The 27,250-nt window shown below is 40.3% G+C and overlaps 2 protein-coding genes across 7 annotated transcripts in view; one reads left to right on the top strand and one right to left on the bottom strand.

Moving 5' to 3' along the window:
- RMDN3 (regulator of microtubule dynamics 3) overlaps positions 1-3,109 on the top strand; it is a 31,020-nt gene extending 27,911 nt beyond the window's left edge. For both annotated transcript variants that reach the window (XM_019935299.3, XM_033851478.2), the window contains exons 8-13: positions 902-977; positions 1,113-1,190; positions 1,432-1,530; positions 1,798-1,851; positions 1,991-2,071; positions 2,374-3,109. In XM_019935299.3, the coding sequence (XP_019790858.2) occupies positions 902-977; positions 1,113-1,190; positions 1,432-1,530; positions 1,798-1,851; positions 1,991-2,071; positions 2,374-2,427 (442 nt within the window). In that variant the 3' untranslated portion in view covers positions 2,428-3,109. The remainder of the gene's footprint in view (positions 1-901; positions 978-1,112; positions 1,191-1,431; positions 1,531-1,797; positions 1,852-1,990; positions 2,072-2,373) is intronic.
- A 394-nt stretch (positions 3,110-3,503) lies between these two features.
- Positions 3,504-27,250, bottom strand: part of RAD51 (RAD51 recombinase) — a 35,411-nt gene continuing 11,664 nt past the window's right edge. For 4 of the 5 annotated variants that reach the window (XM_019935301.3, XM_019935300.3, XM_019935303.3 and 1 more), the window contains 7 exons: positions 22,520-22,637; positions 20,498-20,589; positions 13,836-13,930; positions 6,698-6,811; positions 6,232-6,361; positions 5,900-6,021; positions 3,504-4,879 (listed from right to left, as the gene is read on the bottom strand). In XM_019935301.3, the coding sequence (XP_019790860.1) occupies positions 4,756-4,879; positions 5,900-6,021; positions 6,232-6,361; positions 6,698-6,811; positions 13,836-13,930; positions 20,498-20,589; positions 22,520-22,637 (795 nt within the window). In that variant the 3' untranslated portion in view covers positions 3,504-4,755. The remainder of the gene's footprint in view (positions 4,880-5,899; positions 6,022-6,231; positions 6,362-6,697; positions 6,812-13,835; positions 13,931-20,497; positions 20,590-22,519; positions 22,638-27,250) is intronic. The other variant, XM_033851480.2, reaches the window with a different exon arrangement.

The following is a 27,250-nucleotide window of genomic DNA, read 5'->3' as shown; positions in this document are numbered from 1 at the left end:
GGTCATTGTTTCTTGGGTGTCACAGGTGCTGTTTCCCTGTGGGCTCTCTTGGGGCTCCTGGGGTCCCAAGGATGGAAATTGACCTCATACTTTCTTAGCTTTTCCTGGGGAACAGCTGTTTGGACTAAACTGGAAATGAGCCTCTGGAAGTATCCGATACAAATACCCCCAGATATTTAGTGAGTACACAAAAAAGCAACTTGGGCCTTTAGACACTCATTTGTCAACTGTGCTTCTAGAAAGAATGCAGAGGGGATGGGGGTAATATCTTCTGCCTTTGTTTCTGAAGGCAGAAGATAGGAAGCTGGCTGTCTTTGTTCTCCTGGGAGGGAGGATGTAGAGGAGAGGGCTGAAATCGGAGGCCTTTTCTTCCTCCTCTGCTTCTGTTGGTTCCCAAGCTAACATTAGAAATTCCTAGAGAATCCCATTCCCAAACAGCTTCCCAATGATATACCTGTATACTTCCAAGGCTAATGAGACCTTCTTCTTCAATGTCTGCTCAGGAGACAAAAAGCAGTGTACTCAGGTCTCTTATACTTTGATGCTGATTTTTAGATACCTGCTTAAGTGTTTATGATAGCTATGGCTATACTCATTATGAGGGGAAATTTGGACTGAGACCTTGCCTAAATATTAAGTATAAGAGAGCTTTAATGTGGAAGACCCACCTTTTTTGTACCTAGGGTACTTTGGAGAATTGTAAGCCTACCACTGTATCTGCTAAAGAATATGAATTGGGACCACAAGTCTGTGAAAAGAGGAATTAAGTACAGATGGAAAGGACATTTTCATCTCTGGATAAGGATGCAGGCGCAGTGCAATTGCCCATGGGTGGGAATCCCAGTACTGGCAGGGACGGTACTCAGTCCTTGTCCCTGAGCTTGCTGCTGCTTCCCCCTAGGTATGCAGTGCTTTGTGGTCAGCTGGCTGAGCATGAGGGCATCCAGAGGCGCATCCAGAGTGGCTTTAGCTTCAAGGTGAGGAAAGGCTTCTCCTCCTTCCCTGGTGCTGGTCTAGTCCAGATTCCCTGCTGCATCCTAGCTCCTTGCAAAGGTGTTCCTGCAGCCTCTGTGACTTGCCTCTGTTCCCTTATATTTATATTTTCTCCTCAGGAGCATGTGGACAAAGCCATTGCTCTCAAGCCAGAAAACCCCATGGCATACTTTCTCCTTGGCAGGTGGTGCTACCAGGTAAGCTAAATTTCAGGGCTTGACATAAGGGCCCTAACTAACTGTCCTGAGACACTGATCACCTTTACAAGGAAGAGCAGTGTCCTCAGCCTGGTCTGGCTTATGTGTTATTTCTTCTAAGCGGTCACATTAGTGGTGATTAGACCCGGTCCTATTTGGCCCTGTTTGCTTTCAGTACAGAACATTCAATGTTCCTAAAGATACTTAAGTTTTTAGTCACACCTTGATCTCTTGGTGGCAGGTCTCTCACCTAAGCTGGCTAGAAAAAAAAACTGCGACAGCCTTGTGTGAAAGCCCTCTCGGTGCCACTGTGGAGGACGCCCTCCAGAGCTTCCTAAAGGTATTGGGGAAGGAAGGGAAGGGTGGACAGCAGCCAGAAAGGCCAGAGTGACCTTATTTTTCCTAAGGACATTATTGGAAGGGGTTTTAAGTAGAGGGCAGTTTTATGTGTGCCTGTTCTATGGGAAAATCAGAACCATCAGAAAAGCTTATAAAAAATATAGATTCACTGAATCAATCTCCAGGTTGGGGACTGGAACTCTCTAATAAACTTTAGCCTGACTTGGACTTTGGAACACCTTACTGAAATGTGTTCTCCCTTCTCCAGGCTGAAGAACTACAGCCAGGATTTTCCAAAGCAGGAAGGATATATATTTCCAAGGTAAACTCACCTGCCTATTTCAACATAGATGAAAGTATGTGTGTTGATATTTCTAGGAACTCCTGAGGGCACACATATTCATCCCCTTCTAGTCTCCTGGTGGCATTTCTCCCAGGTTTTCACTGTTGTGTCTTCTCAGTGCTACAGAGAACTAGGGAAAAACCCTGAAGCTAAACGGTGGATGAAGTTGGCCCTGGAGCTGCCAAATGTCACTAAAGAGGTAATACTTAAGACCTTTACTAACACAGGGATCCTTCACTGAGTCATTATGTGACCCTTTCAGGAAAGAATATCTTCCCTTGAGGTCTTATTTCCTCCTTTTGCATGTGTGCTGTTTCGTATACATCTCCCCTAGGGGAGGAGACAGATTTCGTAGGTTCCAGGCTCTTCTGGGAAAGTAGGAAAAAGACTATGATAACAGCTTAGCAAGGAAGCAAAGGGCCCATTCTCAGGTACCAATGGTTTTGGAAATGTTGGCTTACTTAGATTTTGAGTCCTAGTCTTATTCTCTTGTCTCCCTAGGATTCAGCTTTCCAGAAGGACCTGGAAGAATTGGAAGTAATTTTAGGAGAATAATCACATTTCAATGGCCTTCATGACTCGAGGGGGAAAAAAATCAAGTCTTTTTTCTCTTAGGTTCTGCTTAGATCAGGAAACTGAGCAAGACTGGTTAAGGGAGTGTCCTGACTCCTAGGTCTGACTGCTACCTGCCACCATTCCCCAACTTCTTCTTATTGTCTACTGGTTAACTTATTCTAATCCGTTACCTAATCTGAAATTGGGGAAGTACTTGAGGCCCGGGTTTCTGTTACTCTCTCCGTAAAGTGAATTCTTGAAAAACCAAGACTAGTGTGGGTAGAGCACTGAAGGCTGTCTTCCAACTGCTGGTGAGGTGGATGAAACTCCAAAGAGCTATAGGAACAAAACATAGAACTTCTACTCTCTAATCTTTTTCACTGATTACTATTCAACACCAAAGTATATAGTCCTAAAATCACACCCTAACCTACCCGGATAAAAGGTTGGAGAGTCCATGGGTATCGCCTCTTCTCAACCTATCATGTGGATTGTAACTGTATTCCTGGGCCGAGGGGCTGGACCACTTGACTTCCAGAGTCCTGGCAGCTTTTGAACGACAGCAGTGCATAAGGCTTATGAGACTGTGAAAATGATGATCTGAGACTGTGAAAATGATGATCTGAGGAGCTGCCTGGAATATATTTTGATACAAACCTGAAATAAACCAAATTTAACTAGACGTGATTATAATCCCCTTTCTATGTTTGCTATAGCTCCTTATTCTTGCTTCACACTTCCATAACTGTTTTCTACTATGAGACTATTGCAGACAAGTAGAAAAACAGTACCAAACAGTTTAGAATGAGCTCTCTGGTTAATAATACTTCCAGAGAAAATTTTAGTTCAATGTAAAACATAAAAAGAGCTTATTTTTAGCCTAACAAGGCCTAGTCCAACTAAGCAGGTGTTCCCTGACCCTCTCAGGGCCAATAGCACAAAGCCTAATCCCATCTGAAAAGAAAATCCTCCCTACAAGAAAAATTGAGAAGTTTTTAGGTCAAGGTCACTTAAATACTTTATAGGACTAAAAGATGGAGATGCTTTTATTTAAGAACCAAGCTTCCATTCCAGAATCTGTTACTGTGGCTTTATTATTTCATCCCAGGTTTGTTCTGTAATGTAGAAACAAAAGAAGGCCTAGGAGGCACTCTGTTCTATAAAGTCACGGAACAGAACTGTTTTTAAAACAAAGTTGCATTAAATTGTATCTTCCTATCTCCCTACATATAGTAGGATCAACACTGGCAACAGCAGAGATTTGCACTGCCTCTCCTAATACTAGCCGAGAAGCCCTTTGAAATTGGAAGAGTTGGTTAGAACCCATCCTGGGTAGAAGTTTGAAGGGGAAGGAGTATCTCAAACCCCTGAAGTAGAATAATCTGGGCAAGAACCAGCCCTATACAATACAAAACTTAAAGAATAAAAACAAAGGCCACAGGAAAGCCATGGTGTAGCCATCTTGTGAGATCTTCTATTAGGTTAAAGGAGTATAAAATGAATCATCTGAATGTGGGACTTCCCTTTTAAATTTTCAATTTTAAAGCAATAGAAACTGATCACCCTACCCAGAGCCAAAACTATATTATGAAGGCCCTATCCTGAAATATTCAGCTTGTACCAGAATAACTCCTACAAGCAGCATATTCACTACAAATAACTACTTTATTAGCAGTCCCACATTGAATCTACTTACTTGAAGAGCTTCTGAAATGTTTAAGATTCCAGAACTATCTTGAATTGCTCTTAGCATTAAAAAAGAGTAGATGGTGAAGGGCTGGTAGCCCAGCAGGCCTATTCAATAACCCTTATCTAAAAAAACATTCTTATATAAGCTAATTCAGACACACAAACTTTACCTGCTTCTGATTTAAGAGTTTTACTGGCAGAGAAAAAAAAAACCTGTGAGGAGACCCACTCCCTTTGCCACATAGCTCAGGCATATTTTTCCCCAACATTATTCAGACAGTGAGAGAAGCCAGGTCTCTCCAGTTTTAGTTCTCTTAGAGACATAAGATTGGCCAATAGCCGTTAGTCCTGAGTCAACCCCAAGGCACTATGATGTCAAAGGTACTTCATACCTACACCCCCAAACCAAAGAATTCACATAGAGATTAATATACTAGAAGGAATAAACATTTCAGATCAGCTTGTGACTACTGACCTGTCTCGTGTTTACACCGTAAGAAAAGCCGATATAATAGCTGTTTTCCTGGAAGCCTTTTCCTGGCAGTCACAACAGGAAGAGGCCTGTGAAGAACCTCAGGGAGCAGTCCTCTCCATTAGGCTGCAGCACTTAAGGTTTATCACAGGAAAAAACCCAACGATTCAGTCCTTGGCATCTCCTACTCCATCCGCATTGATGGCAAACATAGCTTCAGCTTCAGGAAGACAAGGAGAGTCATAGATTTTGCAGATTCTGGTTTCCCCTCTTCCTTTTCTCAGGTACAGTCTGGGACAAAGACACAGACCAAAGCACCAAAGTTATTATAATTAAAAAATTCTATTCCTGGGCTTCCCTGGTGGCACAGTGGTTGAGAATCTGCCTGCTAACGCAGGGGACACGGGTTCGAGCCCTGGTCTGGGAAGATCCCACATGCCGCGGAGCAGCTAGGCCCGTGAGCCACAACTACTGAGCCTGCGCGTCTGGAGCCTGTGCTCCACAACAAGAGAGGCCACAATAGTGAGAGGCCCGTGCACCGCGATGAAGAGTGGCCCCCGCTTGCCACAACTAGAGAAAGCCCTTGCACAGAAATGAAGACCCAACACAGCAAAAATAAAAATAAATAAAAGAAGGCTCAACATTAAAAAAAAAATTATATTCCTGACTATTTATAGTAGATCTAAAAATTTTTTAGACATATATACTTCCTAGAAGGACTTTGGGGATCTTTCTGTATTCCTTAGGGCAGGGGTCCCCAACCCCCGGGCCGTGGACCAGTACTTGTCCGCAGCCTGTTAGGAACTGGGCCGCACAGCAGGAGGTGAGCAGAGGGTGAGTGAGCGAAGCTTCATCTGCCGCTCCCCATCGCTTGCATTACCGCCTGAACCGTCCATCCTGGCCACCCCCCCCACTACCCCCACCCCGTGGAAAAATCGTCTTCCACAGAACTGGTCCCTGGTGCCAAAAAGGTTGGGGACCACTGCCTTAGGGCACTTGCAATCCAGAGGAATGCATTTCTGCTCACCCCCTGCCCCCCAGTGGATTTCCCATATTGAAACCTTTTAAAAAATAATGAGATATCAATTGCTCATATTTATTCTTCCACATATGAGAGCTTTTAATTCCTTTATGAACTAAAAGCCAAACACCTGTTCTAACCAGAGCATGACAATTAGGTTAAGCAAGGGCTCCCGTGTCTAATTACACAACAGCAGCAGTTAACAAGGTTCAAATGGAAATGTTATCTTCATGTCTATTGCACAGTTAATATGACATTCCATGATGAAGCCATCTCTCCCATCACTTTACCTTGTTGTTGAGGCATGAGCAATGATATTTCCTCCAATAGGTTTTTTAGGATCTGCAGCAAACATGGCTGCTCCATCCACTTGGGCTACCACCTGGTTGGTGATTACCACTGCTACACCAAACTGACAGGGAAAGGATAAATGTCATTTTTTTGTGGTCAGACATTCCAAGAGACTTACTGCTTATCCCCCATAAAGCAATGAATGACTGAAGTCTCTATATCTAACTGATAACTTGATGATACCAGGCCCTGGTATCCTGGCCTCCCAGCAAGGCTACTAGAATTCATGGCCCCTGAAAGTAGGCATTCTCTGTCCCTACCCACAACTTACCTCATCAGCAAGTCGCAGAAGCATCCGCAGAAACCTGGCCAAGTGCATCTGCCTGGCGGAAAGCTCACCTCGACCCGAATAGTCTGTTCTGTAGAGGGCGGTGGCACTGTCTACAATTAGCAGTGCATACCTACAGGGAACATGGATTCTCTGAAGCCTGTTTCTAGCCCATGTCATATTCTGCTCTTTCCCATTACCCTGCAATTTTATAGTTATATATTATTTATTTATACAGCATCCATTTCTGAATAACCCTTTAACAAAGTAAAAAATTCCAACAAGTTCAGGTGGATTATAGCTTCATATTTTAAAAGCGACTTGACCTAAACGACAAAGAGTAGCAAAATAGGAACTAAAACTTAAATCTCCCCATATCTAATTCAAGCTACTATCAAATTGGCCGCATGTACAAGATTCAGGGTAAGGGCTCTGGGAACATATTCAGTATCTTCTATTGCCCACATACCTGGACTCTACCATCATGGCTGACGCTTGATAAAGGAGCTGGGTCTGGTGGTCTGTGTTGAACCCTCGAGCATATGCTACATTATCCAGGACGTCACTGCCAGAGAGGCCATATCTAGAAGAAAGAACATTTTGAGGCTGCACACAGAACTAAGGCAGATGAGAAATTCATCTCTAACAACGAAATTACCTGGATGGGTAGGTAAGAAATGATAGTAAGAAGGCTAAAGAATATAATTCCCTTTCTATTAGGAAGCCCAGGGAAACTATAAAGAGATGACAGCAACTGCTTTAGAGTAGATCTACCTGGCAGGACTTAAGAATAAATCAAATTTATTTTTTGAGGACTCCTGAACTAGAATGAGAAATTTCCAAATATAAGGAAACAATGGTCTCCTGGAAAAACAAAGGGCAGCATGACAGAATTGGGACTGAAATAAAAACAATGAATCAACCAAAGATCAATTAAAAACATACATAAACTGCTGTTGTATAGGAATAAAACCTTCTAAGCTCAAAAACCTTCTAAGGACTCAAAACTGTAAGAGGTTTAAGAGAAGTAAGTATATTTCATCTATTCTCCCCTTTTTTCTTGCTAGTAACTAGTTACAGTTATGGAATATGTGACATGTATCTAGTATGGTTAAATAAGTGATACCTTAATTCATCTTATACCTCAATAATGATTTTTCTTCCCTTTGCATTTAAAAATACTTCCTATTTTCTTAGAACAATCTATATTTTCTCACCTTTGTAACTGCTTCCTAAGACATGAATACTCAAGGTGGTCCAAGTAAGACAACTTCTCATTAAATGTATGCTAATGGGACCCCATTTCTTCAAAGGTAGTTTGATTTATCCATCTATCAAGACAACTAAATACCCGCACTTTTATAAAAGCTTCCCTGCACCTCTCAAATAGACGTGATTCTCCCTCTTCTGCACTTACAGAAAACTTGATTTAGGCTTTTCTATGGCACTTGGGAGGAGCTACCTGCCATTCTTTTACTAGACAACAAATTCCCTGAGGGAAAAGACTAGGCCTTTCCAACTAGCACATTTTTTTTTATACCTAGTACATTCTGAATAAATGTTGCTGAATACAGCTTTTATCTATAACCCAAACCAAAAGAGAATTATATATCATCACTTTAACTCAAGTAATATTTTCACATTAATGTTACCTAAAATCATTATAGTCTAAAAGTATAATACTGACTCCCTTATGTAACAGTTCAAAAGATAATCTGTTTAAACAAAATCAGTGTGCTATAATTCCTTGAGAACCAAAAACTTCTATGCTTAAGATTTTATCAGTCTTTAAAAAGTAGTCTATTCTATGTAGATTCTGATCATTACAAAAGCATACACTGTGTCAAACCTATTTTTCTGAGACTTAGCTTTAGTAAATAGTTTTCCTCTCATTTTTCCTACCCAAAAGAATAGAAAAACAAAAGAATGTTCTAGCACTTGAAATAACACTGCAATAAGCTGAACCACAATATCAGGAGATCCCACTCTATCCAACTGAATTTTCCACATCTTATGATGAATTGATTCATCATATTAGGCACATGCAGTCTTTGCACTTTCCTGGACATTTCACCAGCTATTCTTCACCATTATCAACATGGATGGAAGTTTAGCTCTTGTATTAAGTGGATTGATGATGATGAATTTGTTGAGTCTGGGCATGGAGAGAAGAAAATGAAGTGAAGATAGAGTTTTACCTTGGGATCCTGACCAAATGGAAATAAGGAGATAAAATTTTCTTTATTTAAATCATAACTATAAGACAGAAAAAAAGACTGAAGAGGCCTAAGTACTGTACTGCACAAGTCTTCTAGTCTTGCCTCAAGAAACACTGATATAATCTACTATCAGGAACGGAGATTACCTTTTGCTGTCAGAATATGGAAGATTTACTAGAAAAACAAAGAGTCATCCTGGCTTTTCTCTCAACAGAGTTCACAAAGACGACTATGGGGATCTCTGTGCTTACATTCCTGATGCAGCACATAGAACTTTCAATTCCCACAACTTGGAAAAAGTTGGTTGGAAATAAGCAACTTCTCTTAGTGTTTCCAGAACTTCCTAAGGATAAGAATACTCTGTTAAAAAAATTAAATTCCGGGCTTCCCTGGTGGCACAGTGGTTGAGAGTCTGCCTGCCGATGCAGGGGACACGGGTTTGTGCCCCGGTCTGGGAAGATCCCACATGCCGCGGAGCGGCTAGGCCTGTGAGCCATGGCCGCTAAGCCTGCGCGTCTGGAGCCTGTGCTCCGCAACGGGAGAGGCCACGGCAGTGAGAGGCCCGCGTACCGCAAAAAAAAAAAAAAAAATCCTAGGTCTAAACCAGACTTAATGAATCACAATGCTTAGGGAAGAGTTGTGATAATTTGCATATTTAACAAACACCTGGCACATGAAAAGATGCTCAATATCACTAATCACAAGGGAAATGCAAATTGAAACCACAATGACCTATATTACCTCACACCTGCCAGAATGGCTATTTTCAAAAAGAAAACAAATAGGACTTCCCTGGTGGCCCAGTGGTTAAGAGTCTGCCTGCCAATGCAGGGGACACCGGTTCGAGCCCTGGTCCGGGAAAACCCCACATGCCACGGAGCAACTAAGCCCGTGTGCCGCAACTACTGAGCCCACAAGCCACAACTGCTGAAGCCCGCGCACCTAGAGCCCGTGCTCGGCAACAAGAGAAGCCACCGCAATGAGAAGCCCATGCACCGCAGAGAAGAGTAGCCCCCCACACGCCGCAACTAGAGAAAGCCCGCACGCAGCAACGAAGACCCAACGCAGTCAAAAACAAAAAGACACCTGAAGTGATTTTTTTTTTAATTTTTTAAATTTTTGGCTCGTGGCATGCAGGATCTTAGTTCCCCGACCAGGGATTGAACTCATGCCCCCTACGTGGAAGCACGAAGTCCTAACCACTGGACTGCCAGGGAATTCCCGCTACAGATTTTCTTTCTGGAAATTTCATATAAATGGAACCATATGTGGTCTTTTATGTCTAGCTTCTATCATTTAGCATGTTTTTTGAGGGTCATTCATGCTGTAACAAGTATCAGTACTTCATTCCTTTTAATTGTTGAATAGCGGTCTATTGTATGGATCAACCAGATTTTATTCGTTCATCAGTGGATGGACAATTGGGTTGTTTCCAGGTTTTGGCCACTATAACAATACTATAAACATCCACAAACAAGTCTCTGTGTGGACATGTTTTCATATCTCTTGGGTACATAACCAGAGTGAAATTGCTGGGCTATATGACAAATTTATGTTTAACTGCCACATTGTTCTTTTCCAAAGTGACTGCACAATTTTACATTCTCACCAGCAATGTATTAGGGTTCCAGTTTCTTCACATCCTCCCTGACACTTGTTACTTTTTCATTACAGCCATCCTAGTGGTGGTATCTCACTGTGGTTTTAATTTGCATTTCTTCTTGAATAATAATGTTGAGCATCTCTGCATGTGCTTATTGGCCATTTTACATCTGCTTCGGAGAAATGTCTATACAAGTCCTTTGCCCATTTTTTTTTTTTTTTTGTGTACACGGCCTCTCACTGTTGTGGCCTCTCCCGTTGCGGAGCACAGGCTCCGGATGCGCAGGCTCAGCGGCCATGGTTCACGGGCCCAGCCGCTCCGCGGCATGTGGGATCTTCCCAGACCGGGGCACGAACCCGTGTCCCCTGCATCGGCAGGCGGACTCTCAACCACTGCGCCACCAGGGAAGCCCTGCCCATTTCTTAATTGGGGTGTCTTACTGCTGGGTTGTGAGAGTTCTTTATATATTCTTGATACTAGAACCTTATCAGATATGATTTGCAAATATTTTCTCACATTCTTTGGGTTGTCTTTTTATTTTCTTGATAGTGCTCTTTGAAGCACAGAAGTTTCAAATTTTGATTAAATGAAAACTGACTCTGTATTATCGTTTTTTTCTTTCATAGACTATGCTTTCTTGTGTTGTATCTAAGAAATCTCTGCCTACTTCAAGGTCACAAAGATTTTCTGCTGTTTTTTCCTGAAAGTTTTATAATTTTAGCTAAATATAGGACTATCATTCTTTAAATATATATATACATATATATATATATATATATATATATATATACACAGTAAACATACATAACATAAAATTTACCATTTTAATCTTTTTAAAGTGTACAGTCCAATGGCAGGAAGCACATTCCCGTTGTTGTGCAACCATCACTACCATCCATGTCCAGAATTTTTTCACCATCCCAAACTGAAACTCTGTACCCATTAAACAATAATCCCCCATTCTCCTCACCCCTGCCCCTAGCAACCACCATTCCACTTTCTGTCTTTATGAATTTGACTGCTCTAAGTACCTCATATAGGAGGAATCATACATTTGTCCTTTTGCAACTGGCTTATTTCACTTAGCATGTTTTCAAGGTTCATCCATGTTGTAGCATACTGTAAGCATTTCCTTACATTCTGAGAATAATTTTCCATTGTATGTATAGAGGACATTTAGTTTATCCATTCAACTGTTGATGGATACTTGGGTTGTTTCTACCTTTTGACTACTGTGAACAGGGCTGCCATGAATACTGGTGTGTAACTATCTGAGTCCCTGCTTTCAATTCTTTTGAGTATATACTCAGAAGTGGAATTCCTGAATCTTATTGTAATTCTATGTTTAATTTTCTGAGGAATCACCAGAATGGTATCCATTTTTAGTTAACTTTCATGTATAGTGTAAGGTAAGGTGGATATCCAACTACATTAGCACCATTTATTGAAAAGACTATTATTTCCTCCACTAAATTGTCTTTCACCTTTTCAAAAATCAAGTGACTATAAGTGAAACAGTTTCTTTCTTTTTTTCTTATAAATTTATTTATTTGGCTGTGTTGGGTCTTCATTGCCGAACAAGGGCTTTCTCTAGTTGCAGCGAGTGGGGGCTACTCTTCGTTGTGGTGCGCTGGCTTCTCATTGCGGTGGCTTCTCCTGTTGCGGAGCACAGGCTCTAGGTGCGTGGGCTTCAGTAGTTGTGGCACACAGCCTCAGTAGTTGTGGCTCATGGGCTCTAGAGCGCAGGCTCAGTGGTTGTGGTGCATGGGCTTAGTTGCTCCGTGGCACGTATCTTCCTGGACCAGGGATCGAAACCGTGTCCCCTGCATTGGCAGGCAGATTCTCAACCACTGCGCCACCAGGGAAGTCCCAAAACAGTTTATTTCTGAACTCTCAATTCTGTTCCATTGATCCATATGTCTCTCCTTATGGCAGCACCACACTGTCTTGATTACTGTTGTTTATAGTAAGTTTTAAAATTGGGAAGACTGAGACCTCCAATTCTGTTCTTTTTTTCCTCCCAAGAATGTTTTGGCTATTCTGGGTCCTTGACATTTCCATATTAATTTATAATCACCTTGTCAATTTCAGCAAAAATGTCTTGGTGAATTTCAATAGGCATTCTGTTGAATTTATAGATCAATTTGAGGGGAGGTGTTTTGTTTTTTTTTTTGCTGCACCTCGGCTTGCAGGATCTCAGTTCCCCGACCAGGGACTGAACCTGGACCACAGCAGTGAAAGCCCAGAATCCTAACTACTAGGCAACCAGGGAACTCCCTTACCATTTTAATAATACTGCATCTTCCAATCCATGAATGTGGAATGTTTCTCTATGCAGATCTTCAATTTCTCTCAGCAATGTTAGTTTTCAGTGTACTAGTCCTTTTTTATTTTTTTCTTTTTCTTTCTTTTTTCTTTTTTTGTGGTACGCGGGCCTCTCACTGTTGTGGCCCCTCCCGCTGTGGAGCACAGGCTCCGGACGCGCAGGCTTAGTGGCCATGGCTCACGGGCCCAGCCGCTCCGCGGCATGTGGGATCTTCCCGGACCGGGGCACGAACCCGCGTCCCCTGCATCGGCAGGCGGACTCTCAACCACTGTGCCACCAGGGAAGCCCCTACTAGCCCTTTTTAAAAAAAAAAAAAAAAATTTATTTTGGCTATCCCGGGTCTTAGTTGTGGCATGCAAGATCTAGTTCCCCGACCAGGGATCGAACCCAGGCCCCCTGCAACGGGAGCACAGGGTCTTACCCACTGGACCACCAGGGAAGTCCCTAGTGTACAAGTCTTGAACTTCTGGTTAAGCTTATTACTAAGTATTTTATTCTTTTTGACACTATTGTGAATGGAATTATTAATTCTTGTTCATTTACAGTATACAGAAGTACAATGGATTTTTCATATTGAGATTGCATCCTGCAACAAACTAATTTAGTTCTAGCAGTTTTTTGTGTGTAGTTTCCTAAGAATTCTCTACATACAGTATCATATCATTGGTGAATAAAGATATTTTACATCTTCCATTCCAATCTGGATTCCTTTTATTTCATTTTCTTGCCTGACTGCACTGGCTAGGATCTACAGTACATTGTGGAACATAAGTAGTGAGAGTGGAGATCCTTGTCTTATTTCCAACCTTACAGAGAAAATATTCAGATTTTTACCATTAAAATGATGCTAGCTGTAGGTTTTTTGTACATGCTCTTTATCAGGGCATCTGATAAATGTTCTATCCATTATTGAAAGTGAGGCATTAGGCCCCAGTGAGCTTGAATTGTCTATTTCACCCTTCAATTATATCAATTTGTGTTTCACATATCTTGGGGCTCTATTAGGTCTCTATATGTTTACATTTGTTATATCTTCCCCATGAACTGATCTTTTAGTTCTAAAACGTTCCTCTTTGCCTCTACTGATTTTTTTTGTCTTAAAGTCTATTTTGTCTGATATTAGTACAACCACTCCAGCCCTCTTACGGTTACTTTTCATGCAATATCTTTTTTCCATCCTTTTAGTTTCAACCTATTTGTGTCTTTGAATCTAAGTGGTTCTCTGGAAGGCAGCATATAGTTGGATCTTGTTTTTTATCCAGTCTGACAGCAACTCATAGATTTTTGACTAAAGGAGCATGTTTTTCTCTAAGGAAGGTTATTCTTTTGAAACACACATATGACTTTGGGATACAGAGCAATAAGAGAGAAGAAGAGACACCCTTCAGCCAGACTAGCCCTGGCAATCACTACAGTGACATATGGAGCCATATTTCTCTCACCTGATCCAGTAACCTACCTCTCAGCCACTGCTAGCAGCCGTTCTGGCCTAAAGGTGCCCTCGGTGTCAATGTACATGGCCTTTCCTTCACCTCCACCTCGGTCAATGGGAAGCTAGAGAGAAAAAGAACAGTGGAAATGACACTGTACTTCTAATATAACTGACCAACTTCCTCATGATGGGTCTATAATTCCTCCCACTCCCAGTAAAGCAAAAGGAAAAAACACTTTAAAGTGACAATCAGAGGTAGGGAGGAGGCATTCACTTCTGATAGAAATACAGTTAGTAGTAGATATGAGGCTCATTGTGTCCCATAACACGTGAGGCTAGAGTCTAGCCAGAGTTGGAGTGCTTGGAAATATAGACCAAAGTAGGTGACAAAATTCTTAAAAAAAAAAAAAAAAAAAAAATTCTAATTTTTTTTTTTTTTAAATTCTATGACTGTATACCAACACACGACCGATCAATTCTCTCAAGACAACAAACATTTGGAAGATCATTTACTTAGCTTTAATAAGTAAGAGACCCTGATCCAATACCCAATTAATTTTAGCATATGCAGACCACACTTACACTTCACTTTATTGAGCAGAGTTCATTCCTTAGGGTTGCTAAAGGAGACTGGAAATACCCCAGGGGCATCCCTAGCACGTCTACAGTATGAGCAAGAAAGAATAAAAAGATGTCTGCTCCAATTGTACACACAGATGTTAAAAATGAACAAAAGCAGAAAAGGAAGAATACAAAGAGTTTTAAAAAAGGAAAGAAAATGGAGGAATGACATGAAAACTGTCTTTTGAGCTCCTCAGGGAAATCTGTTTCAGGCTACCTATCCCACACCAGACACCCTGAGTTCTACAGATTTTAAGTGAATGTTGCTAAAGTGTATTTTCCACCCTTGAAATCTACTTTGGAGCCTAATACACCTTTAAATTCTGAGGAAAATCCCTCAGGACAGTTTACATTAAGTGCCTGGTAGCACCAAAATTTTCTTTTCCTATTTCTGAGAAAATGTATTTTTTCAAAATTACAAAAGTACTACATGCTTGTATTAAAAATTCAAACAATATAGAAAAAAGTAAAAAACTGGAAGTTCTTCTTTATCACTCCCATCTCCCACAGGAGTCCTCTTCCAGATCACTTTCTATACATTTTCATACAAACACTTTTTATGTGATTCTGCCACTTGCTATGTGAACCTGAGAATATTAATTCTCAGTTTCTACATTTTCTGTAAAATGTAGATAAAATCTCCCTATGGCACTGTTTTGAAGATTAGATAATTCATGTAAACTGTTTAGCACAGTGCCTGACATACAGAATGTACTTGGAAGACTTGATATCCTCCACCTCTTAGGGCACTGATTTTAGCGTATACTCAATTACAGAAGGCGTTGTTAATTTGGAAAGGGGGAAATGATTACGCTATCATTATGCAGGTTGGCAGATAAATCTTTCAAATCTTAGGAATCCATGAAAGGAGCAAAGGATATGTATAATAACAAAAGAGGGTCTTGATAGAGGAAATGTTTAAAACCACTGGCCAAGAGGACAGAAAGCAGAAGCTGCCTCAGTTTGGGGGGAGGAGAAAATCTTCACATTCAGGGGGCTAAGTCCCCAGGAATTAAGATGAATGAAGTTCTCCCTTCTTTCACTTTCTTGTATCTTTAGTGCTAGCATGCGAGGGAGTTCTTTTCCAGCTAAATAGACCTCCTTGGGAGAAGGGAGGCCATGAGTGGCTGGCATGGCATTGGTAGGCCGACTGACAGCAGAGAAGTGGACATGGTCCCAGGGTATTGCTGGGCCAGTCACAAGGGGATGGACTATATGCTCTGCACCCCACTGCATTTTGTCTCCTCCACCTCACCCTCCCAGTGCCACTTCAGCCATCTTGTGTTACTGGGCTGGGACACCACCAAAGTAGCTATTTTTAATACCTGCTTAGTACCATAATTTAACTCTTCTTCCTATTTTGTAGTGATGCAAGTTGTTTTGAACTTTCACCATTTTATAATGCTATGGTGTAGATTCTTTACACATTTATTCTTGACTATATGTGAAAAGTTCTGTAAGACATATTTTCTGTCAAGGGCACGTGCATTTAAAATTGATACTTATGTTAAACTGTCTTCTCAGAATTTTAAAATTATACTAGAACTTTGAACAAGCATGGGCTATTCATTTTTGTAACCTAAGTATGGCTCCCAACTTTATGTAACTTCACTATTAGACAGAGATCTAATATATAGTGGGGTTTTGCTTAAGTTGAGAAAACCTGAAAAAATGTGAGGTGATAACGTTTAGATTTAAATAGTAATCTAACACCCTCTCTATACCTCTGGTTCCAGCTCTTAGGCTGGTGACATGTAATCCTTTCTATTATTAATGAATTAGAATTGTTTTTCTCTGAAAAAAATATCAAAGATCCGTAGTTATTCAGCCAACTGTGAATGTTCAGTTATTTTTATAGAGAGGATATATTTTAGAATTTTCCTTCAGTTTATTAATAGGCATTATCTGACAACTTAATAAACATTTCCAATATAGGAGTCTGTTTGTACAACTTAAGAGCATCAGTGTGATAGGCTGAGTTGCCATGGCAACTATATTGTGTAATGTACTTGAAATATTTATTCCACATGAATCCCTGTCAAAACAACATGGGGTGGGGGGGCTTCCCTGGTGGTGCAGTGGTTAAGAATCCACCTGCCAACGCAGGGGACACGGGTTCAAGCCCTGGTCCGGGAAGATCCCACATGCCGTGGAGCAACTAAGCCCATGCGCCACAACTACTGAGCCTGCGCTCTACAGCCTGCGAGCCACAACTACTGAAGCCTGCACCTAGAGCCCGTGCTCCACAACAAGAGAAGCCACCACAGTGAGAAGCCCGCGCACTGCAATGAAGAGTAGCCCCCGCTCAACACAACTAGAGAAAGCCTGCACGCAGCAACGAAGACCCAATGCAGCCAAAACTAAAATAAATATAACAATTAAAAAAAATAAGATTAAAAAAACCCAAAACAACATGGGGAAATCATTTCTATTTAAAAAGGTCACATATCATGTCAAATGACCCATGTCTGGGTGATATTTTAAACACTCCTATTTCCCTTTAGCTAACAATTTTCTAATGGTGCTTTGGGCAATAAGCTATAGCTTCTACAGCTTACTATACCACTCTTCCTCTTCTCATTGCTTCCCCTCTTATCCTAAAAGTTCTCCTATCCCCCTAACTCTTTTTCTACTAGGAGTTATGTATGAGATGGAGCCAACATGGCTTAGGTCTACTTGATACTGGAATCCTAACGTGGCTGTCATATGGTGACATTTTAGTTGCAATGAAAAGATCAGTAGAGCAACTGAGGAGAGAAACACAATTAAGATGACAAGTGAGAAAGGAAAATGATGAGAAAAACAGAAGACCATGAAGTTGGGCCTCTAGCTATTAGATAAACATTTATTCATGAAGAAGCAAAATATTTTCCTATCTCGAGAAATGGCGGGACTTCCCTAGTGGTCCAGTGGGTAAGACTCCGCACTCCCAATGCAAGGAGCCCAGCTTCGATCCCTGGTCAGGGAACTAGATCCTGCATGCATGCTGCAACTAAGAGTTCACATGCCGCAACTACGACCTGGTGCAGCCTAAATACATAAATAAATAAATACTGAAAGAAAGAAATGGCATTCACCACTTCAAGACAGAAGTATTGACTGATGGACATATCTGTAACATGAAAAAATGAGGAGACAGATTTTCTTGGGTAACTTCAGAAAATCAGTCTCATAATATTAGCCTCTGCACATATATGTGTTTCACTAAAATGTGAACCCTACCCAAGACACAGGATCCTAACAAAATCCATATTTTTTTTTATGGCACATACCATCTTTAACTATAGCACTGCATTACAATGATGTAATAAACATTTTTTATAAAGTGCTATTTAAATACAGAATTATGAAGGATAGTTCATAACTTGTTTTATAAGGGAAAAAAACACAAAAGAGAACAATTTATATTTGATTTTTAAATTTATAAATGAGTTCCAACAATGACTGTTATTTTGTTGAGATGATAAGAATTCACACTGAATGGAAAGATACTAGGAAGCCCCCTCTGTCATAATGATAAAAGGAGGCAGAGGGCTTCCCTGATGGTGCAGTAGTTGAGAGTCCGCCTGCCAATGCAGGGGACACAGGTTTGTGCCCCGGTCCGGGAAGATCCCACATACCGCGGAGCAGCTGGGCCCATGAGCCATGGCCGCTGAGCCTGCGTGTCCGGAGCCTGTGCTCCGCAACAGGAGAGGTCACAACAGTGAGAGGCCCGCATATCACACACACACAAAAAAAAAACCAAAAAAAAAAAAAAAAAAAAACTAAAAGGAGGCAGATTTCCTTTCAGTTATTCTCCAACTCCATCAGTAAGTTTGCCCATGGGAGAAGTGAGTATAATCTATCTAGATTCAAATACAGATAGTCCCCAACTTAACTATGGCTCGACTTACAATCTTTCAACTTTACTATGGTGCAACAGTGATACAAATTCAGTAGAAACCATACTTCAAAATTTAAATTTCCATCTTTTCCCAGGCTAGCAATATGCTGTACGATACTTTCATGATGCTGGGCAGCAGCAGTGTGCTGTGCTCCCAGTCAGCTGCCTGAGCCAAAGGGTAAACAGCTGGTACACTTACAACCATTCTGTTTTTCACTTTCAGTGTAGTATTCAATAAACTACATATGAGATATTCAATACTTTATAAAAAAAATAGGCTTTGTATTAGATGATTTTGCCCAACTGTAGGCTTATGTAAGTGCTCTGAGCATGTTTAAGGTAGGCTGGGCTAAGTTACAATGTTCAGTAGGTTAGGTGTATTAAATGCATTTGTGACCTATGACTTTCAGCTTACGATGGGCTTATCAGGATGTTACCTCATCGTATATCAAGGAAGATCTGTAATACCATTTTGTTCAAAACATCTCAAACCCACCACCTCTAATTTTGAACTCATCTTTCCATAAAACTGTCTCTCTCTCCAAAATCCTTTTTAGAGTTTACCAAAGTAATACATTGTTGGGCTGAGGGGTATTTTTTATTGTCATTTGTAGCAATATGGATGGACCTGGAGATTATCATCCTAAGTGAAATAAGTCAGAAAGAGAAAGACATACCATATGATATCACTTACATGTGGAACCTAAAATATGACACAAATGAACCTATCTACGAAACAGAAATAGACTCAAAGACGTAGAGAATCAACTTCTGGTTGCTGGAGGTGGGGGGCGATGGAGGGGTGGGGGGGGGAGATAGATTGGGAGTTTAGGATTAGCAGATGCAAGCTATTATATATAGAATGGATAAACAACAAGGTCCTATTGTATAGCACAGGGAACTACATTCAGTACCCTGTGATAGGAACTTCCCTGGTGGCCCAGTGGTAAAGAATCCACCTTCCAATGAAGGGGACATGGGTTCGATCCCTGGTCAGGGAACTAAGATCCCACATGCCGCGGGGCAACTAAGCCCGCCTGCCACAACTACTGAGCTGGCGTGCCTCAATGAGAGAGCCCATGTGCCACAAACTACAGAACCCATGTGCGCCCTGGAGCCCGTGCGCCGAAACGAAAGATCCCGCATGCCTCAATGAAGAGATCCCGTGTGCCGCAACTAAGACCCGACACAGCCAAAAAGAAAAAAAGAAAAAGAAAATAAAAATTAATAATAAATAAATAAATATTTAAAAAAGAATATCCTGTGATAAACCATAATGGAAAAGAATATGAAAAAGAATGTATATATTAGTATAACTGAATCACTTTGCTATACAGCAGAAATTAACAAAACACTGTAAATCAACTATACTTCATAAAATCAATTTTTAAAAAAAGGTAGGTGGGTTTTGTAGTTTTGATGTGAAGAACAGGTTAGGTCATTTGGCTAAGAGTGAGGGTTGAGGAGAAGCATGAAGGTTTGAGAAGAAAGGACAAAGTATGAGATAACTGTCCTAACGAGTGGGAAAAAGTCTGCCTGAATTCAACCTTTTTCAGAGGAGAAATTCAGTAGGTCTGCCAAGCAGTATCAAATGTTAACTTAAAGTCTGTCATCTTGAATTTAAAGTGATGCCAATCACCTTTATGTTAGGATTTTTCTCCAGTATGATCAGCTACTTGGGAACAGGCACTGAAAAGACAGATAGGGTTTATCTAGGAATGGCATCTCTTCAGATGGGGGATGTAAATCTGAGGGTATCTGCAAAGGAATGACTTTAATGAAGAATCATTTAATGATGAATCATACAATATAAACTAGTGAAGAGGGCAGGTGAAGCCAGGGGAGGCCTAGTGGTTGGTAAGAAAGTAGGTGAAATTAATAATCTGAAAGTTTCTACGCTATGGAAGTTTTGCAGTAGCAGTCTATCTTCTAACTAGCTATAGTATTCCTTTTTTTTTCTTTTTTGGCCGAGCCACGTGGCATGCAGGATCTTAGTTCCCCAACCAGGAATTGAACCTTGCAGTGGAAGCACAGAGTCTTAACCACTGGATGGCCCGGGAAGTTCCCCTAGCTATAGCATTCCTGAAAACAGTGAAAGTGCATTTTTTGCCCATGCTAACAGATGCTTGCTAATAACAGGAATCAACACATTCTTGCTGATCTGATTAGAGCCCCAACAGCTCACCTGGCATGTTACAGCCAACGTATGACAGATCTGGGTCTTCCCAGTTCGGAATTCTCCAAACATCTCTGTGATGGATCCAGTCTCAATTCCTCCTAATAGAAGAGCAATAAGAAACACCTCTTAGCACAATACAAATATTTAGAAACAATAGTCATAGAAATGTCCTAGGGGAACACTTTCCTGGTGGCGCAATGGTCAAGAATCCACCTGCCAGTGCAGGGGACATGGGTTTGATCCCTGGTCCGGGAAGATCCCACACGCTGCAGAGCAACTAAGCCCGTGCACCACAACTACTAAACCTGCACTCTAGAGCCCACAAGCCACAACTACTGAGGCTGTGTGCCACAACTACTGAAACCCATGTGCCTAGAGCGGATACTCTGCAACGAGAAGCCACCGCAATGAGAAGCCCACGTACTGCAATGAAGAGTAGCCCCCACTCACTGCAACTAGAGAAAGCCCACACGCAGCAATGAAGACCCAATGCGGCCAAAAATAAATAAACTTATATTTATAAAAAAAAGAAATGTCCTAGAAGCTCATCAGAAAGATGTTTACATAATTTAGAACCCCAATTTTCAACAAGCAGTAATTTTAAAAATACTTTTTATTTTGGAATAATTCTAGATTCATAGAAAATTTCAAAGAAATGTACAGAGAGGGCCTGTGAATTCTTCACCCAGCCTCCCTCAGTGTTAACGTTTTACATAACTATAATACAGTATCAATATCAGAAAACTGATATGGATACAATCCACAGAGCTTATTCAGATTTCTCCAGGTATATATGCACTCATTTGTGTGTGTGTAGTTCTATGCAATTTTATCACATCTGTAGCTTCATTTCACTATCACCACAAATCAATATACAGAACTATGCCATCACAAGTCAATAAGCAGTCATTTCAAAAAATAAATTATAAATAATATCTAATGTTTACCAAATGTCTCTTGTGTATCTGGCATTGTGCTATGTATTTATATATATATCAATTCATTTAATTCCAATAACTTATAAGGTAGGAAGTCTTTTTTTTAATAAATTTATTTATTTATGGCTGTATTGGGTCTTCGTTGCTACGCACGGGCTTTCTCTAGTTGTGGTGAGCGGGAGCTACTCTTCGTCGTGGTGCACGGGCTTCTCATTGCAGTGGCTTCTCTTGTTGTGGAGCACGGGATCTAGGCGTGTGGGCTCAGTAGTTGTGGCTCGTGGGCTCTAGAGTGCAGGCTCAGTAGTTGTGGCCCATGGGCTTAGTTGCTCCGCGGCATGTGGGATCTTCCTGGACCAGGGTTTGAACCCATGTCTGCTGCATTGGCAGGCGGATTCTTAACCACTGCGCCACCAGGGAAGTCCCGGTAGGAAGTCTTTTTGTTCTCATTATGAACATAAGAAAACCGAGGCGTAGACCACAATAAGTAGTCTGCACCATGTAATACAGCCAGTAAATGCTGAGCGGGGAACAGGACAGAAAGCAAATGCTCAAATTTGAGTGTGATTCCTGAACCCATGCTATTTTGTGCCCTTAAAAAAAAAGGAAACTTGAATGATCGAATATTTGGGGAAGCAACAAGGACCAAATCTAACTCTGCAAAAATTTAAGACAGCAGTGCTTTCAAAAGTTCAAAACCTTTACAGCTTTCCATAAAGTCCTGAAGATTAGTGTGCACTACAATGTATTGATACTACAAAGTAGTATTCAAGCATGGAGTGTTTTAACCAGTCATCAGATTTTCTACCTTGTGGTAGATAAAAGGTTATAATTATTCTTTAGGCAGAGGGAGCTTACTCTCAGAATGTAATATTAAATGGAGATTAAATTATTTAATTGGCAGATAATTTTAGTATTTTTTAAGTCAAGTACCACCCTCCAGCAGTCTTCCTTCTTCAATGTGAATACTTCTCTTTATTTCTTAATTCTATCTAACACATAAACCCGACCCAAATATTTTATTTAGTTATATTCTATAACCTGGATGCTTTGCTAACCGCAGTTCACAGCACAGGATAAGGGATTACTATACCTTGAAGTAGTTTGTCAAGCTCTTTGGAGCCGGTAGTAATCTGTATGATCTCAGACCGCCTTTGGTGGAACTCAGTTGCAGTGGTGAAACCCATTGGAACTAATTTAGCTGCCTCAGTCTGGGGAAAAATAAGAAATGCCAAATCGATGAAATACGCTTAGTAAAAACCAGGCATACAGTGGGAAGAGATAACATCTAACAAAATTTCCAGAATGATCTCTCTTTAAAAAGTTATCAGGCTTCTCTGGTGGTGCAGTGGTTAAGGATCCGCCTGCCAATGCAGGGGACACGGGTTCAAGTCCTGATCTGGGAAGATCCCACATGCTGTGGAGCAACTAAGCCTGTGCGCCACAACTACTGAGCCTGCGCTCTAGAGCCTGCAAGCCACAACTACTGAGCCTACGAGCCACAACTGCTGAAGCCCGGGCAACTAGAGCCCATGCTCCACAACAAGAGGAGCCACTGCAATGAGAAGCCCACGCACTACAATGAAGAGTAGCCCCCGCTTGCCGCAACTAGAGGAGGGCTGTGCACAGCAACGAAGACCCAATGCAGCCAAAAATAAATAAATAAATTTATAAAAAATAATAAATAAATGCATTCACAAATACATGGAAATTAAACATTACATTCCTAAATAACCAATGAATCAAAGAAATCACAAGGGAATTTAGTAAATTCATTGAGATGAACGAAAATGAAAACAAAACATACCAAAACGTATGGGATGCAGCAAAAGCAGTGCTTAAAGGGAGATTTATAGCTGTAAATGCCTATATTAGAGAGATCTTAAATCAATAATGTAACCTTCCCACCTTAAGTTACTGAAGAAAGAGCAAACTAAACATAAAGCAAGAAGGAAGAAGATAAAATTTGAGTAGAAACTAGTAAAATAGAGAATAGAAATACAATAGAGAAAAATCATCGAAACCTGAAGTTGGTTCCTTGAAAAAATAAGCAAAATTGATTTAAAAAGACTCAAATCACTAAAATCAGAAATGAAAGAGGGGACATTACTACCAACATTACAAAAATAAATATATGCCAACAGATAACTTATAAGAAATACAGAAATCCCTAGAAAGACACAAACTATCAAAACTCACTTAAGTAGAAAAAGAATCCAAGTCCAGGCCCCAAATAATTAGCTGAGCTTGAATCTAAATTCAGTAAAATAAATTGTTTGAGTTGGAAGGAAGGAAGGAAGGGAGGGAGGGAGGGAGGGAGGGAGGGAGGGAGGGAGGAGAAAATCTGGATAGATCTATAGCAAGTAGAGATTAAACCTGTAATTTAAAAACTTTCCACAAAGGGAGAAAACCAATAAATAGCTGAATCGTGGGTTTGCATTATTCTCTAAACTTCTCTATATGCTTAATACTTCACTTGAAAACTCCTTACAATGTTTATATTATAGTTATTGCAGAACCAAATGGTGTGCTAGAAATACAATTCTTTCACTAAGCTTCCAATGTTAACAACCGATGTCTCTCAAAGGTTTCTGTCAAATTCAAATGAATTCTTTTTTATATGCCGCTAGTTTCAAAATCATGCTCCATTTTACCTTGATTTTATATCTGAGGAATATCTTTCTCTAGTACTCTCTGACTTTATCATTTCTCAAATTTTTCAACCTCTCAATCTTACTATGTATTCTGCTAATCCTTTTCCCCCCTGAAGGTATCCTTTTCTTCTGCAAATGGGGCTATCTGCTCTCCAGGCTATCTACTGTCCTGGGCTTTCCTTCACGGACTATTTGAGTTCGAGTCTCTCCAACCTAGATCCTATGTTTCCTGCCCTCATTTTAGTAAAGTATATCCTCAAGTAACTTCCTAAGAAAGAATAGGATGAGAGAAAAATGTTCTGAATTCTTGTATTTCTGAAAATGTTGTATTCTGCTCTAACACTGGGTGAATAATATTGCTACAAATAGAATTCTAGGTTTAAAATTATTTACCCTCAGAATTTTGAAGGCACTGCTCTACTAGCTTCTACCATCCAGATTTCTAATAAGAAATGTGCTATCTTTTTGATTTTTGTTCCTTTAGAGGTCACTTACATTTTTCTCTCTGAAATCTTTCAGAATCTTCTCCTTATAATTGGTATACTGAAAATTTCACACTGAGGAGTCTAGGTGTGCATCTTTGACACTCTGTGGGGCTTTAGACTTCTGCTTCCCTTTAGCTCTGGGAAATCTTGTATTATTTCTTTGAGAATTTTCTTTCCTTCTTTATTCCTATAACTTTTACTAATCTTCAGGAAGAATGAAAATTAGAAAATAAAAATACTAAAGAGAGGGGATAAGAACTATAAACCAATATTTAACTCTAGTTAATATATGCTAAAATATTTAGGGGGAAGTGTACTGACATCTACAACTGTCTTCGAAAAGCATAAAAAAAATCCCAGATGGACTGATGGCTGGATAGAGAGATAAATAAGTATATTAAAATGTTAATAGCAGTGTCTAGGTGGTGGATAAATAAGTGTTCATTGTAACATTCTTTCAACTTCCCAGTAAGTTCAAAAATTTTAATCAAAAATGTGAAGGAAAAAAACCAAACTCATAGGAGATGTTTTCCCTTCTTGTCATTTTAAGCTCGACATTTTCTAGTCTATGAGCTCTTAAAGGAACAGATTATAACCAAAGTGAAATTTGAAGTAAAAACCATGCCAACTGCCTAATCTGGCAGAACTTGACTTCTATTATTTTGTTTATATAAGCTTGCTTTCATCTGTCTTAAATCTGTAGGAGTTTTCAATGTCTGACAAGGAGTTTTTTTATGTCTGACAAGGCATAAGCAAAGGTCAGGATCTGTTCAGTCACAAAAACAGATGCCCAGAAATCAACAACATATAGACTTTAGGGACACCTACTGGCTTAATATCACAATCTTTCAAAGAGGTATTAGGTATTCAGAATTCTTACTTATTCAATTAAGTTACCACTTCAACAAATTTATTTATTTGAGCAATCCAATAAATGACAACTTCATACTTCATGGATGGCAACATCTTTAAGGGTTTAAATTAAGAATTACTTATAATTTTTGAGCCCACTGAATTAATACTATAAAATAACAGTGCTTAAAAATTCAAAGCTCAGGGCTTCCCTGGTGGTGCAGTGGTTGAGAGTCCACCTGCCGATGCAGGGGACACGGGTTCGTGCCCCGGTATGGGAAGATCCCACATGCCGCGGAGTGGCTGGGCCCGTAAGCCATGGCCGCTGAGCCTGCGTGTCCGGAGCCTGTGCTCCGCAACGGGAGAGGCCACAGCAGTGAGAGGCCCGCGTACCACAAAAAAAAAAAAAAAAAAAAAAAATCAAAGCTCTTAGTATAATACACAATAAAACAGAATTTACTGGGTTGTATATATATTATTATATGAGATATTAAATAAATCTCAGATATTGTCCATCTGACTAGGTTATGTGGCAGAACTACATGTACTGAAGCTGTAGGATGCATTTTTTGAAGATTCTTTAGCGTGTGAAGATTATTTTTCATAGAAAATTCTGTATAACAATAGTCAACACAAACTATAAATATATAATTTTATAAATTAAATACTTGCTTTGCACTACAGAAAACTCCAAGAGTAAAGATAAACTCTGTAACAACATACAAGCGTACTTCATTTTATTGCCCTTCATTTTATTGTGCTTCACAGATACTGCGTTTTACAAATTGAAGGTTTGTGGCAACCCTGTGTTGAGCAAGTCTATATGCACCATTTTTCCAAAAGCATTTGCTCTCTTCATGTCTCTGTGTCACATTTTGGTAATTCTCACAGTGTTTCAAACTTTTTCATTATTATTACATTTATTACAATTATTATTACATATTACATTTGTAATGGTGATCTGTGGTCAGTGGTCTTTGATGTTACTATAATTGTTTTGGGCTGCCAAAAACCACGCCTATATAAGACTGAACTTAATTGATAAATGTTTTGTGTGTTCTGACTGCTCCACCCACTGGCAATTCCCCCATCTCTCCCTCTCCTCAGGCCTCCCTATTCCTTGAGACACAACAATATTGAAATTAGGCCAATTAATAACCCTACAGTGGCCTCTAAGTGAAGTTAGAGGAGGAAAGGAGTGACGTTGCACATCTCTCACTTTAAATAAAAAACTAGAAATGATTAAGCTTGGTGAGGAAGGCATGTCGAAAGCTGAAATAGGCCGAAAGCGAGGCATCTTGTGCCAAACTGTTAGCCAAGTTGTGAATGCAAAGGAAGTTCTTGCAGGAAATTAAAAGTGCTACTCCAGTGAACACATGAATGATAAGAAAGAGAAACAGCGTTACTGCTGACATGGAAAAAATTTTAGTAGTTTGGGTAGAAGATCAAAGCAGCCACAACATTCCCTTTAGCCAAAGCCTAATCCAGAGCAAGGCCCTACTCTCTTCAACTCAGTGAAGGCTGAGGGAGGTGAGGAAGCCGCAGAAGAGAAGTGTGAAGCTAGCAGAGGTTGGTTCATAAGGTTTAAGGAAAGAAGCCATCTCCATAACATTCAAGAGCAAGGTGAAGCAGCAAGTGCTGACGTAGAAGCTGCAGCAAGTTATCCACAAGATCTAGCTAAGATAATGAATGAATCTGGCTACCCTAAACAGCAGACTTTCAATGTAGACGAAATGGTCTTATATTGGAAGAAGCCATTGAGGACTTTCACAGCTACAGAAGAGAAGTCAATGCCTGGCTTCAAAGTTTCAATGGACCAGTTGACTCTCATTT

Source organism: Tursiops truncatus, chromosome 2 (assembly GCF_011762595.2).
Source record: "Tursiops truncatus isolate mTurTru1 chromosome 2, mTurTru1.mat.Y, whole genome shotgun sequence".
Taxonomy (NCBI): domain Eukaryota; kingdom Metazoa; phylum Chordata; class Mammalia; order Artiodactyla; family Delphinidae; genus Tursiops; species Tursiops truncatus.
This window is presented reverse-complemented; position numbering and strand designations above follow the sequence as displayed.